We start from the raw sequence: 13381 nt of genomic DNA on the forward strand, positions 1-13381 counted from the left end.
TTAAATGTTTATTTTTGAGAGACAGAGTGGGCAGGGCAGAGGGAGAGGGGGAGACACAGAATCCAAAGCAGGCTCCAGGCTCTGAGCTGTCAACACAGAGCCCGACGCAGGGCTTGAACTCATAAACCTTGATATCATGACTCGAGCTGAAGTCAGATGCTTAACTGACTAAGCCACCCAGGCACCCCTTTTTTCTATCTTTTTAAGTGCTTGCTTGCTTGCTTGCTTGCTTGCTTATTTATTTATTTATTTATTTATTTATTTATTTATTGAGAGAGAGAGAGAGAGAGAGAGAGAGAGAGAGAGAGAGAGAGAAAGCTTGAATGGCAGAGGAAGAGGGAGAGAAAAGTACAGAGCCTGCCGTGGGACTCGATCATACAAACTGTGAGATCATGACCTGAGCTGAAAGCAAGAGTCGGACACTTAACTGACTGAGTCATTCAGGTGCCCCTAAAAACTTCTTATATGGATCCACAAGTTTCACTGCAACTTATAAAAAAATTTTTTTTTAATCTAAATCTAAATCTTATTTTATTCTTATAACAAATGAGGAAGCTATTATTTCTCCTGACAAGAAAACCAAGGACCACAGAGCTCAGGTTCATGTTAAGATAATCTTAAGCTTAAGCCATTATCCTTCTCCAGTTTAGAGATAATAGGCTATACTAAGATGAAATACAGGGGAAAAGTGAGAAGGGGAAAAGAAAAATCTCTTCCTAGCAAAAATAATTCATTAAATGATTTGGCTTTATTCTTTTTTGTTCTCCACAAAAACTGTCTGTAGGCTCCCAAAAAACCAAAATGCTCATCTCAAGAAGAATTTATGCAAGTATCACCCCCAACAAACTGTTAAGTCTACTCATTCTTTTTTTTTTTTTTTATTTTTTTTTCAACGTTTATTTATTTTTGGGACAGAGAGAGACAGAGCATGAACGGGGGAGGGGCAGAGAGAGAGGGAGACACAGAATTGGAAACAGGCTCCAGGCTCTGAGCCATCAGCCCAGAGCCTGACGCGGGGCTCCAACTCCCGGACCGCGAGATCGTGACCTGGCTGAAATTGGACGCTTAACCGACTGCGCCACCCAGGCGCCCCAAGTCTACTCATTCTTCAATAAGAAAATATAAAAAGACTTCCTTACAATGAGCAAATGTGTTCACATTTCCACCACAAAAATAAAAGCAAAAAATTGTAGTCCTATTAATACTAAATAACTTAGTATTCTATAAGTAAAACAGTTCCGCTTATTCTCAAAAACTGAGCAAGCTGTTGGGAACATTGCAAGTTCCCATGAAGTTCAGATGCACTGAAATTAATAGTTTCTCTCTCCAGGGAAAGGAGATTTATATGGTTGGGGCTAATCTGTTCCATGCTGTAATTACATTCTAACATGAGAAATGGGGCCACACACCACATAATTATACCTCAATATCCCTCTGGAAATCAAACAGGTCAATTCGCTGCCAGTTACTGCCATCCAGAGCCAGAACATTCCAGGCCTGTTTTGAAGAAAAAGAGACAAAATGAGCAGAAGCTCAAGGGGGGAAATCAACAATAGGCAAGTTCACAATTCAAACTAATGATTGAAATTGACCAAAAAACTTCTCAGCACCCCCCATCCCACGCCCACCACCATTAACTCCCAAAAGGTCTGTCTTATTTCTGATTCATAGTTTACCCAATTAGATTATCTCAAAAATGAGTGGGTATAGAAACTAGCAGCTGGGGTGGGGTGGGAGGTGGGGGGGGGGGAGCTGGGAAAGGACAGGTTGTGATAAGTATCCTAATCAGAAACTCTTTTTCTAACTGGAAGATTTAGTTTCTAATTTGTGTGGATCATTCCGTATTTTAATGAGAAAGCCTTTAAAAGTTTTCCCTATTAAAGTATAAACAAAAGTCTTAGTATTGTTGAGTTATAAACTTAGCATATCACCTCTTACTGGAACACACTGAAACAGAGTCAATACTGAGATACAAGAAAGGAAACTGTGCATGACAGGTTCCTTTCTAGAGTCCCTTTTTTTTTTTTTTTAAGTTTATTTATTTATTTTGACAAAGCAAGTGAGCAGGGGAGGGGCAGAGGGAGGGAGAGAGAGAATCCTAAGCAGGCCTAAACAGGGCTAGATTCCATGATGGGGAGGGTGGGGGGCAGGGGAAGGAGAGGGCAACAGAAGATCCAAAGCAGCTTCTGCACTGACAGCAGAGAGCCTGCGGGGCTTGAACTCACAAACCATGAGATCATGACCTAAGCCAAAGTTGGAAGCTTAACTGACTGTGCCACTCAGGCACCCCTAGAATCTTTTTTTAAAAGAACAAATTCAGGGGCGCCTGGGTGGCGCAGTCGGTTAAGCGTCCGACTTCAGCCAGGTCACGATCTCGCGGTCCGGGAGTTCGAGCCCCGCGTCGGGCTCTGGGCTGATGGCTCAGAGCCTGGAGCCTGTTTCCGATTCTGTGTCTCCCTCTCTCTCTGCCCCTCCCCCGTTCATGCTCTGTCTCTCTCTGTCCCAAAAATAAATAAACGTTGAAAAAAAAAATTAAAAAAAAAAAAAAGAACAAATTCATTAACTACTTAAAGTACAGAGAACAACAGGATAACTACTGATGTGCCAAGTCTCCATTTAATGAAAATTGGTGTTGTGCTTTCCTTTAAGTTAAAACATAATAGGGAAGAGAAACCTACAAATGAAAACAATTAAAATTCACTCAAATCAACATTTGTGACAGGAGACCCTGCAACGAAACATGTTTAGACACTGGCCTGGGTATTTTGTTTCTCAATGATGACCTCAGCTTCATACGGAGATATTAAGGAAACCCTATTCATTTGTACCAGCCATGTCTAAAGCAACCACTCAAATACAGGGGACAAAAAAGTCATGAAGAGAAAACATCAGAATACTGCTGATGGTTTCCAAAGTAGCTGATACACAGATTTAGTAGGTTTTTATGATGCAGAATTACATTAAAGTTAGCAAGACACCGTGAATTTTTGATGATAAGTTTTATGGGTTATTTTGAGGGAAGTAGTGTTGGTTATTTGAAAACCTGCACACACCTACAAAGATAAAAACCATACTTTATAATAGAACTGTGTTATATATCCAGCATCTAGGACTGTATCTGATACACAGTAGTTTCTCAGTGTTTATTAACCGAGAAAGCAAAAAGCCATTTCCAGCTTATAAAAAAAAGATGACTGCAGGTGTTCATTCATTTTAAGTTAATCATTATATATCTGTATTACAAAAGAGAGTTGAATGGTTCATAAAACAAATTTCCCATAACACAACACAGAATCCACTCTATATTAGTAGCAGCCAGTAAGATTATGACGTTTCAGTTTTGTCAAACAATGTCAATTAACAAAAATAGATAATTAAGTGAAATAAAAAACTTAGAGAATGCCCTATAGTTTTTTAATAAATTAATTTCTAGCTATTATCTTTTGATAATATGAGAAACTGAAAACAATTGATAATTGAAAGTAATATGGGGAAAAAAATGAGAATTAGATTCTCAAGAGCCTCTGTGTGTGGGATGTGTGTGTGTGTGTGTGTGTGTGTGTGTGTGTGTGTATAAAATGAATTAGGAAAACTTAATGAAACACTATTTTGTTATAATTCAGAGGAGAGCCAAACCTTTTGATTTGCATGTATAATACTTTTTTCTTGAAAATGTTTCCTGTTTACATTAAACAAATAGTCAAGAGTTCCAAAAAACTGGGGAGCTTGGGTGGCTCACTTGGTTAAGTGTCTGACTCCTGATTTCAGCTCAGGTCACGATGTCAGAGTTGAGTTCAAGCCCCACACTGAGCTCTACGCTAGCAGAGGGGAGCCTGAGATTTTCTCTCTCTCTCCCTCTCTCTCTGCCCTCCCTCCCGTCTCTCTCAGAAAAACAAAACAAACAAACAAAAAAAACCAAAAAATTGATAGAGACATATAGTAGAATCTTACTATAGAATTACATAGGTTTGGGAATGCCATGGGTGAAATAACATTCTCTGAAACATCCAACATCTGAAGTAAATGATCTGCCTACTACAGATCTCCCCCATAATCACATCAATCATTCTTACCCTGGAGACCTGAGCACAGCGACACAAGGTAACAACATCCAGAAAAGAAAATATCCTAAAAAGAGAGGGAGACAATCTTTATTATATGATAAATGAGTTTCTCTTGATTTTTACCTATAAATAACTTGGCTATGTTAATACATGCACGAAAAGAGAGAAGTTCTTTTGAACAAACACAAAAGCTGGAGCAACTTACAACTTAATACTGCCCATATAAAACACTGGGCAATCTTTTACTTGAGAATGTACGTACAAGTACCATACAAGTTCAATTACTTACATCAAGGGATGATAAAATATTTCTGATATAATTTGTTAAAAGCAAAAAAATAATTTTCACACTTCTGGCTATCCAAAAGAGGGCTAGGGGAGGGATAACTTTATAAAGAATTTTATGGTTATGAGGGAAAAAAGATTAAATAATAGAGTAACTCTTAAAAATTAGTGACTATAAAATGTTAAATCTCTAATTCTAATTTAGGAAATTATACATCTCATTTACCACATTAATGTCAAAAAACACTGCCTAGAATTTTACTCAGTCTTACAGAGGTTAAATAGTTATTTTGAAGCATTGTTATTGGAAATAATTGATTTGCTTAAAGTGTGGTGACTCCCTACACTACACTACACTAGAAGCCACCTGTAAAAACAGGTCAGAGCATCCTGACAATAAATGCAAGGGTCGTGTCTTTTTAAAGCCCTCCTTACTCATGAGCACCTGTAAAGGTCATTTTAATCTGAATAATAAGCTAAACTCTTTTGCAAGTGGCAACAAGTATAATATAGTATATGCTTTAAAGGTTTAAGTAAATTAAATTTAATTTTGCTTTAAGAATTTTATAAATTCTCTGGGCACCTGGGGGGGCTCTGTCGGCAATATTTCATGCATATCGTAATCTTATATGTAAATCAGTATGTCAGCTATAACGCTGGAATCCATTTTATTTTTATTTATTAAATTTGTCTCCAGCGTACTTGAGATGGCTTGGATCAGGAGCAAATAATAATAAATACAAATAAACTATGAGGACCATGAAAAATATTTTTTAAAGTAGAAAACCAAAGCCAGAAAGGAAACAGATGTACCCTTGGAAGAGTTTACATAGTTGCTATAGAGGAGTCTCACATTTAGTTTTAAATTTCTTGGTAGCATAAACAAAATAATATTCTTAACAGGAAAGAAGAAACATATACATTATACCATAAAATCAGAGCTCTTTCTAGCACTACTTTTTTTTTTTAAGAATTTTTTTAAATGTTTATTTAATTTTGTAAGAGACACAAAATGTGAGTGGGGGAGGGGCAGAGAGAGAGGGAGACACAGAATCCGAAGCAGGCTCCAGGCTCTGAGCTGTCAGCACAGAGCCTGATGTGGGGCTCTAACTCACCAACTGTGAATCATGACCTGAGCCAAATTCGGACACTTAACCAACTGAGTCTCCAGGCGCCTCTCCAGCACTACTTTCTAAGAGAAATTTCTCAAAGGAGTCTACTTAGATTTGGTGGATAAAGTCCCAAAGCAAATTCAGTCACAGATTTCATATGGTCACATCTTGTAGCACCTTTATAATAGTTAAAAACAAAATAATAGTATATAAAAATGCATGCTTCTGACAGTCCAGTTGATCCAAGGTTGCTTTTGGCCACAAGTAATAGAAACCCTAACTGAGATGGGCTTAAACTGTAAGGGAGGTTATTTCATACAAAAGGAAATACAAAGAACAGGCTGCCTGCATCTCAAGGTTAATTGATTTAGGGGATCCACAATGTCATCAGCAATTTTCTGTTTATTCTGCTAGGAAAAGCATCAGCTTGGTCCTAAAAGCTCTTTTCTTTATAGGCACAGGATGGATGCCAGCAAATACTGGATCAACATGTGTCTTTGTTCACTCTGAGGGGAGAGATAGGCAGGCATTTATACTGCAATAAAGCCTCTTCTCAGGTCTCATTAGCCTAAATTGGCGTAGGCCTTAACCAATCACTGTGACAGGTTTAGACTAATTAACTGGGCTGAAGTGGATGCTAGAAAGTCAATTACAGTGCCCACCATAGACAGAATATAGCATACTTAAAGGAATCATGAATGTCCTTCAGACAATTTTCTATAAACATCACTTCTCTTAAGTTTTCGTAAGATTAGCACAAGGATTATATTTCTTATAAGGTCCTACAACTGAAATATCCTTAGTTGTGGATTGATGATTGATCCCTGTACTTCAAATCAGTGAACAAGTATATCTGTCATCCTTTAATGGAAAATAAAAGGCCTAACCATGACTTCATCCCAATAAAGCACCACCCTAACTTTTGCACTGAGTTTTATTTCCTCAAGACAAAATTATAAGTTATTTCCAGCATGTCAACAAATGGTTAATGAATTGCTCAAAATTCTATACCACAGAGCATAGCTAAGATGACTTTTGTTTGGAAAATGTTCACAGAAGGTGATATGGCCAGTTGCTCAACATAGTAAAAAAAAAAAAAAAAAATCAGTCTCATTAACATTCCTATAGAGCTTTTCATTTAGAGAGACAGAACTTCCCTGGTCAACTTAGTCTAGCTAATAATTAAGCAGCTGATTATTTGTACACCTGAGGAACTCAATGGTTTAGTGTGCTACATGGGATTTCCAGATATGAATAGATTAGGTTTGTGTAATTTCTAATCAGCATAATCTTGGTTAGGTAACTGTAAGTAGTTGGATAAAAGACCAGTTGTCTGATGTGTCCTCTCCAGATCTGTAACAATAAAATCATTTCAAAAACACATGAGATACTTGTTTTTCTATTCTTTACGGCCAGGGGTATGCATCTGGCTTATTTAAGAGCAGTTTTGCATTGAGATTCAAGTTAAAAAGGAGACAAAAAGCACAGCCCTAATTTCAGACGCTGAAGATGATCTGATCTTGTGGAGGTTGTGTCTGCCAACTCTGACCCAGTTATTAATGTGGAATGTATGGTCTTTATGTTCACATTAATAACCAAATATGTATAGAGAGCTCTTATAGTTTAATCCGTAACAGAATCTAAACCAAAGAGTCAAAGCTCTTGTCCATGATAGCTACAGGTTAACATACATTGCTTTTAGCAGAATTCTTCACCAGATCATGAATAACCAAAATGTCATAATTATACCTAAAGTCCTCTCACTTACAACAGGGGTAAAACCTGTATCTAGTAAACCTACATCTGTAGTTTGACAATAAAAGACACTAGCATACAGCTTTAATGAACCGTTCCTGCAAACTGATGGTCTCTTGTGAGGAATAAGAAGGTTGCAATTTTGAAAATGTGGTGTAGTTTCCACCAGACAGTAGACAAGTATCAGAACTTTAAATTCGGAGCAGGCCTTAACACATCATGTAGCCAAAGATCTGCATCTAGTCTCTTAAAAAAAACTTTTTTTAAAAAATTTATTTATTTTGAGACAGGGGGAGAGAAAGAGAGAGAGAGAGAGAGAGCCAGGGAGCGGGGGGAGACAGAGGATATGAAGCGGGCTCTGCATGGACAGCAGAGAGCCCGGTTGTGGGGCTCGAACTCATGAACCGTGAGATCATGACCTGAGCCGAAGGCAGACACTTAACCCACTGAGCCAACCAGGTGCCCCTAAAATTTTTTTTATTTTTTTAAAGGTTTTATTTATTTTTGACAGGGAGAGAGACAGAGCACAAGTTGGGGAGGGTCAGAGAGAGAGGGAGACACAGAATTGGAAACAGGCTCCAGGCTCTGAACTGTCAGAACAGAGCCCAACGCGGGGCTCAAACTCACGAACTGTGTGATCATGACCTGAGCCGAAGTCAGATGCTTTACCAACTGAGCCATCCAGGTGCCCCCAAAACCTTTATTAACAAGGGGCGCCTGGGTGGCTCAGATGATTGACTGAGCGACTCTTGATATCATCTCAGGTCATGATCTCACAGTCCAGGACTATAGAGTCCTGTGTCAGGCTCTGAGCTGACAGCACAGAGCCTGCTTAGGATTCTCTCTCCCTCTCTCTCAAAATAAATGATAAACTCAAAAAAAAAACAAAAACAAAACAAAACAAACACTTAGAAAAATACAGGGGCGCCTGGGTGGCTCAGTCGGTTTAAGCCTCCGACTTCGGCTCAGGTCATGATCTCACGGTCCATGAGTTTGAGCCCCGCGTCGGGCTCTGTGCTGACGGCTCAGAGTCTGGAGCCTGTTTCGGATTCTGTGTCTCCCTCTCTCTCTGACCCTCCCCTGTTCATGCTCTGTCTCTCTCTGTCTCAAAAATAAATAAACGTTAAAAAAAAAAAAAGGAAAGAAAAATACAAAGTGGTAAACAAATGGCTTTTTTATCCCTGCTCTCTCAATACCCCCTGCCAAAAGCCTATTCTTCCCTCCAAAGGTAGCAGATGTATCTACTTGTATCTAGATATATAACATGTACAGTACTTAGCACGTCTTCATGTATGCGTATTTTATATTTTTCAAAAATGAAAACATGATAAAAATATGCTCCCACAACTTGTTTTTGTTTCCGTCATTTAATAATTTGACATCTTGGGGCACCTGGGTGGCTCACTCATTTGACCATCTGACTCTGGATTTCGGCTCATGTCATGATCTCACAGTTCGTGGGTTCAAACCCCATGTCGGGCTCTGTGCTGACAGCTTGGAACTTCCTTGGGATTCTCTCTCTCTGCCTCTCACCTGCTTGCACTCATGTGCACACTCTGTCTCTCTCAACATAAATAAACTTAAAAAAATACATAATCATTGACATCTTTTTAGGTCAGCTCATGTAGCTCTACCTCATTCTTTATTTATTTTTAAGTTTTAGTGTTTATTTATTTTTGAAGAGCAAAGAGACAAAACGTGAGCAGGGTGGGGCAGAGAGAGGGAGACACAGAATCCAAAGCAGACTCCAGGCTCTGAGCGGTCAGCATAGCACAGTTCAGGGCTCGAACTCATGAGTGGTAAGATCATGACCTGAGCTAAAGTCGGAAGTTTAACCGACTGTGCCACCCAGGCGTCCTCTTTACCTTATTCTTTTAAAAGGCAGCTAAGTACAATAAATAGTCCAATGACTGACTGAATATACCATAATTTATTTAAGCATTTTTACTTATGTATATTAAAACTGTTTCTAACTTATCATAATTTCAAATAACACTGCCATGAAAATTCTGCAAACCATTTTTTACTCATATGTTTGCTTCTACAGGTTATAATATGTGTATCTCTTAAAGTACACTGTCAAATTACTCTCCAAAAAAGTTGTACCTATGGACATGCCCGTTGTATGACTTGAATTATCCAGTTATACCCTCTCCAGGACCACTCTGTGTTTTTTAACTTTTTAAATAAGAATTATGTTAAGAGGTGCTGTTCAAGAAGGTTTGGGATATTTGTCATAAGACTGAAGCCAAAGGAAGTTAGGAATAAATCCTTTTTACAGAACCATACTATAGGTAACCATATCTCAAAATCTACTTTAGTATTGATTTTATCAATCAGTTCCATGTTCTCCACCAGGGATTTAGTATTAAGGTCTTGGGCTTTCTTTTTTTGTACCATAATGAGTTTTATGTATAATTAGACCCTATCTTCTTCCACATGATGTCTCAGTTGTCTTTTTGTCTCTCGGTATTCTTTATCAGGAGTGGGGAAGGTGAGGTCTACTTTGTTTAAACCTGGGCAGCCTTGGGGAGCCTGGGTGGCTCAGTCAGTTGAGCATCTGACTTTGGCTCAGGTCATGATCTTACAGTTGGTGAGTTTGAGCCCCACGTCGGGCTCTGGGCTGACAGCTCAGAGCCTGGAGCCTGCTTCAGATTCTGTGTGTGTGTCTCTCTCTCTGCTCCTCCTCCACTCATGCTGTCTCTGTCTCTCAAAAATAAAAGTTAAAAAAGTTTTTTTTTAATCTGGGTAGCCTAAAGCCAGGCCAGTTTTTCAACAGTCTATTGAGAAGAAATGGGGAAAGACTTTAATTGAAGCAATCAAGAAGATCCTTAGACAACAGCAGACCCTTCATTCCATCTCAGTCTTCCTATCTCTTTGATCTTAACCATTCTAGCTATCAGGGCATCTGGCTGGCCCAGTCTGTACAGCACACAACTCTTGATCTCAGGTTGTGAGTTCAAGCCCCACACTAGGCGTGAAGCCTACTTAAAAAAAAAAAAAAAGAGTACAACACAGTGATTTGTATACATTATGAAATGCTCACCACATAAGTGTTGTTATCATGCGTCACTTAACCATTCTGGTTACAGACATGGGTATTTCAGAATGAGTTATGTAAAGCGTTAAAGTGTAGAGAAAAGGACCACTGTCAACATGATCTTAGGTACTTAGCCTGAAGATGATGAAAAACAGGAAGGTGCTAAGTATAATGTAGTTTATTATTCTGGCTTATTATAGAGATAACAATGTAATTTCCTCTTGATTTATGCTATAGATCTATATTTATAACTCCACTGGGTTTATTTTCAAGTTATTTATTTTGAGAGGGGGGAGACGATGAGAGTGAGAGAGGGGCAGAGAGAGGAAACAGAATCCCAAGCAGGCTCTGCATTGTCAATGCGGAGTCAGACACAGAGTTCGAACCTTGAACCCATCAACCATGAGCTCAGGACTTGAGCTCAAAGCAAGAGTTGGACGCCCAACTGACTGAGCTACCCAGGCTCCCTGATGTTTTAATTTAAGTTAATGTTATGATATTTGGACAAGTAAATGCTTCTTGTGAGCTCACCCCCCAACAAAAAAACACTGCTCTCACTAAAACCTGGCAGCCCATCCCATCAATCTTTATACTGGGTTTCTAAAGATAATTATCTTCATTGTCAAGTACGTAGAATAAATAGAAGTCAAAATTTACAAAACAATAGTAGATATTTGGATGGACTACATATGGAGTGGAAGAAGAGATTTAAGCCCTGACTTAGATCACATTCATCTTACTAGGGACCCAAATCAGGACTGGAAAGACCAAGCTCTTATATTTGTCTTCTCTTTCTTTCTTTTTAATGTACTGTAATGTTAAAATCCAGGTGAAAAGCTAACTCATTTGGGATCTTGATATTCAGAACCCCAGTCAGTACATTCTAACAATGGAATTAGGATTGTTGAGACACATGCTTCAGAATCTCCTAGGTCTGCATTTGGCCTCCAGCCATGTCTGTCTATAGTGCTTTCTTTTGTGGAGAAAAGGTTACTAAAGTCTAACTAGGATCATTATCTATAAAGTTTCTCACCTATGCCCCCCTAGGCGTAATATTATATTTATACAAATTGCTCAGGGATTAGTGATGTGTTTGCAGAAACATGATCTTTCAATTATGAAACTCCACATAAAGGTACTATACAGTAGATGATAGGAAAAAGCAGGGGCATTTTAGCAATTCAAAAATGTTTGTTGCATTAAATAAACTTATTGTTTTAGGAATTGAGGTACATAAGTTGGGGGTATCTATATTTATTTGGGAGTGGTTAGTAATCTGTACTGAAGAAGATGGGAGATTTATATCCACAGTGTTGTGCAGCCATAATCACTAATTTCAGAACATTTCATCATTCCCAAAAGAAACCCTGTGCCCACTAGCAGTCACTCCCCATCATCCCTCACCACAGACCCTGGCAACTTCTAACTCCATGGATCTGTCTATCCTAGATATTTCATATAAGTGGAATTATACAGTATGTGGCCTTTATGTCTGTCTTCCATGGAGAAAAACTCCAACAAAAAAACGTAAACCATAAGACGGTGCAGCTAATTACCAAAGGATTAATTTCCCTGAATCTTAGTAAGTCTTTAAGTAAACTACTATAGTACAATGTAATGCCAGTATTTAAAACATTGAAGTATGTCTTAGTGTACTCAGTTCATAATAACAGTAAAGAATATAACCTATTTAGGGGCACCTGGGTGGCTCAGTTGGTTAAGCGGCCAACTTTGGCTCAGGTCAGGATCTTACGGTTTGTGAGTTCAGGCCCCGTGTTGGGCTCTGTGCTGACAGCTCAGAGCCTGGAGCCTGTTTCTGATTCTGTGCCTCCCTCTTTTTCTGCCCACTCCCCAACTCTGTCTCTCAAAACTGAATAAACGCTTAAAAAAAAATTTTTTTAAAAAAGAATATAACCCATTTAAAAATATTTTTCTTTAAGATGGTGCCATTATAATTTTGCTAAAATTTGAGGGATACTCAAGATATCTAGGATACACCTCCAACAGTTCTGAGTAGCCTAGCACGTATTGCTATTATTTCAACTATAGTCAACCTGCATGTATGAATGCATTGCTTCCATGGAAAAATCCATTCCAAGTTCAATTCAGTTATTTTTTCTTAGTATCTCCATTGTATAAAGTATTACATAAAGATTTAGAAGAATACAGTCCCCGCTTGCAAAGTAGTGAAGGAGTCAGACGTGCAAATCCTTAGAAATGCCAGGAATACTTTTCTTTATCGGCAACAGGGCAAGATTATTTTCCATCGTGAGCATGAATTGGGCTGGTTATGAGCTAGACTGTGGCAGCAGCTCAGACCAAGAAATAGATGTTCCAGTACAACTTGTTAACTTCCAACATTTGCAAAAGGGAATGTACCTTTCTTTCTTTTTTAAAAATTTTTTAAAATTTATTCTTGAAGGAGAGAGAGAGAGAGAGAGAGAGAGAGAGAGAGAGAGAGAGAATGAGTGGGGGAGGAACAGACAGAGAGAGAGAGAGACAGAGACAGAGTTTGAAGCAGGCTCCAGGCTCTAAGCTGTCAGCACAGAGCCCGATGTGGGGCTCGAACTCACAAACTGTGAGATCATGACCTGAGCCAAAGTCAGACGCTTAACAGACTGAGCCACCCAGCCACCCCTAAAATGTACCTTTCTTTCTAAGTCACGATATTCAACATACGTGAACAAAGAATGGGATGATTAAGTACCCAAATAATGGGCACTGAAAACAACTCCCCTAGTTTTTTCCTAGGTGATTCCTAGGTCAGATGCATGTAAATTAGGGGTTTTGTGTTTTATGTTGTGGGTGATCCCAAATGTAATTTCTAGAGAACTAACTAAAAATAAGGAGGGTAAAATTATAACTGTAATAGAAGGAAAGAGTTTAAAATCACTTTTACCTTTTTATCTTTAAAATAAAGGTCTGTAACTCTTTACAGTACCTCAATATATGTAATATTTTGTTGCAAATACAAGTTAGTTCATGGTCATATTTGACTTTAGGAATAAGAAGTTGGGGCAAGGGATGGATCAGAATCACTTCAAAAAATCAGCACTGGGGTACCTGGGTGGCTCAGTAGGTTAAGTGTCCGACTTTGGCTCAGGTCACCTCATGGTTGGTGGGTT

General features: G+C 38.7%; 1 protein-coding gene across 3 annotated transcripts in view; it reads right to left on the minus strand.

The window, feature by feature from the left end:
* The window catches only part of FBXL20 (F-box and leucine rich repeat protein 20), a 102161-nt gene that overhangs the window by 32567 nt on the left and 56213 nt on the right, over nucleotides 1-13381 (minus strand). For all 3 annotated transcript variants that reach the window (XM_006940293.5, XM_023243645.2, XM_045044830.1), the window contains 2 exons: nucleotides 4074-4128; nucleotides 1423-1497 (listed from right to left, as the gene is read on the minus strand). In XM_006940293.5, the coding sequence (XP_006940355.1) occupies nucleotides 1423-1497; nucleotides 4074-4128 (130 nt within the window). The remainder of the gene's footprint in view (nucleotides 1-1422; nucleotides 1498-4073; nucleotides 4129-13381) is intronic.

This window comes from Felis catus, chromosome E1, assembly GCF_018350175.1.
Source record: "Felis catus isolate Fca126 chromosome E1, F.catus_Fca126_mat1.0, whole genome shotgun sequence".
Lineage (NCBI taxonomy): Eukaryota > Metazoa > Chordata > Mammalia > Carnivora > Felidae > Felis > Felis catus.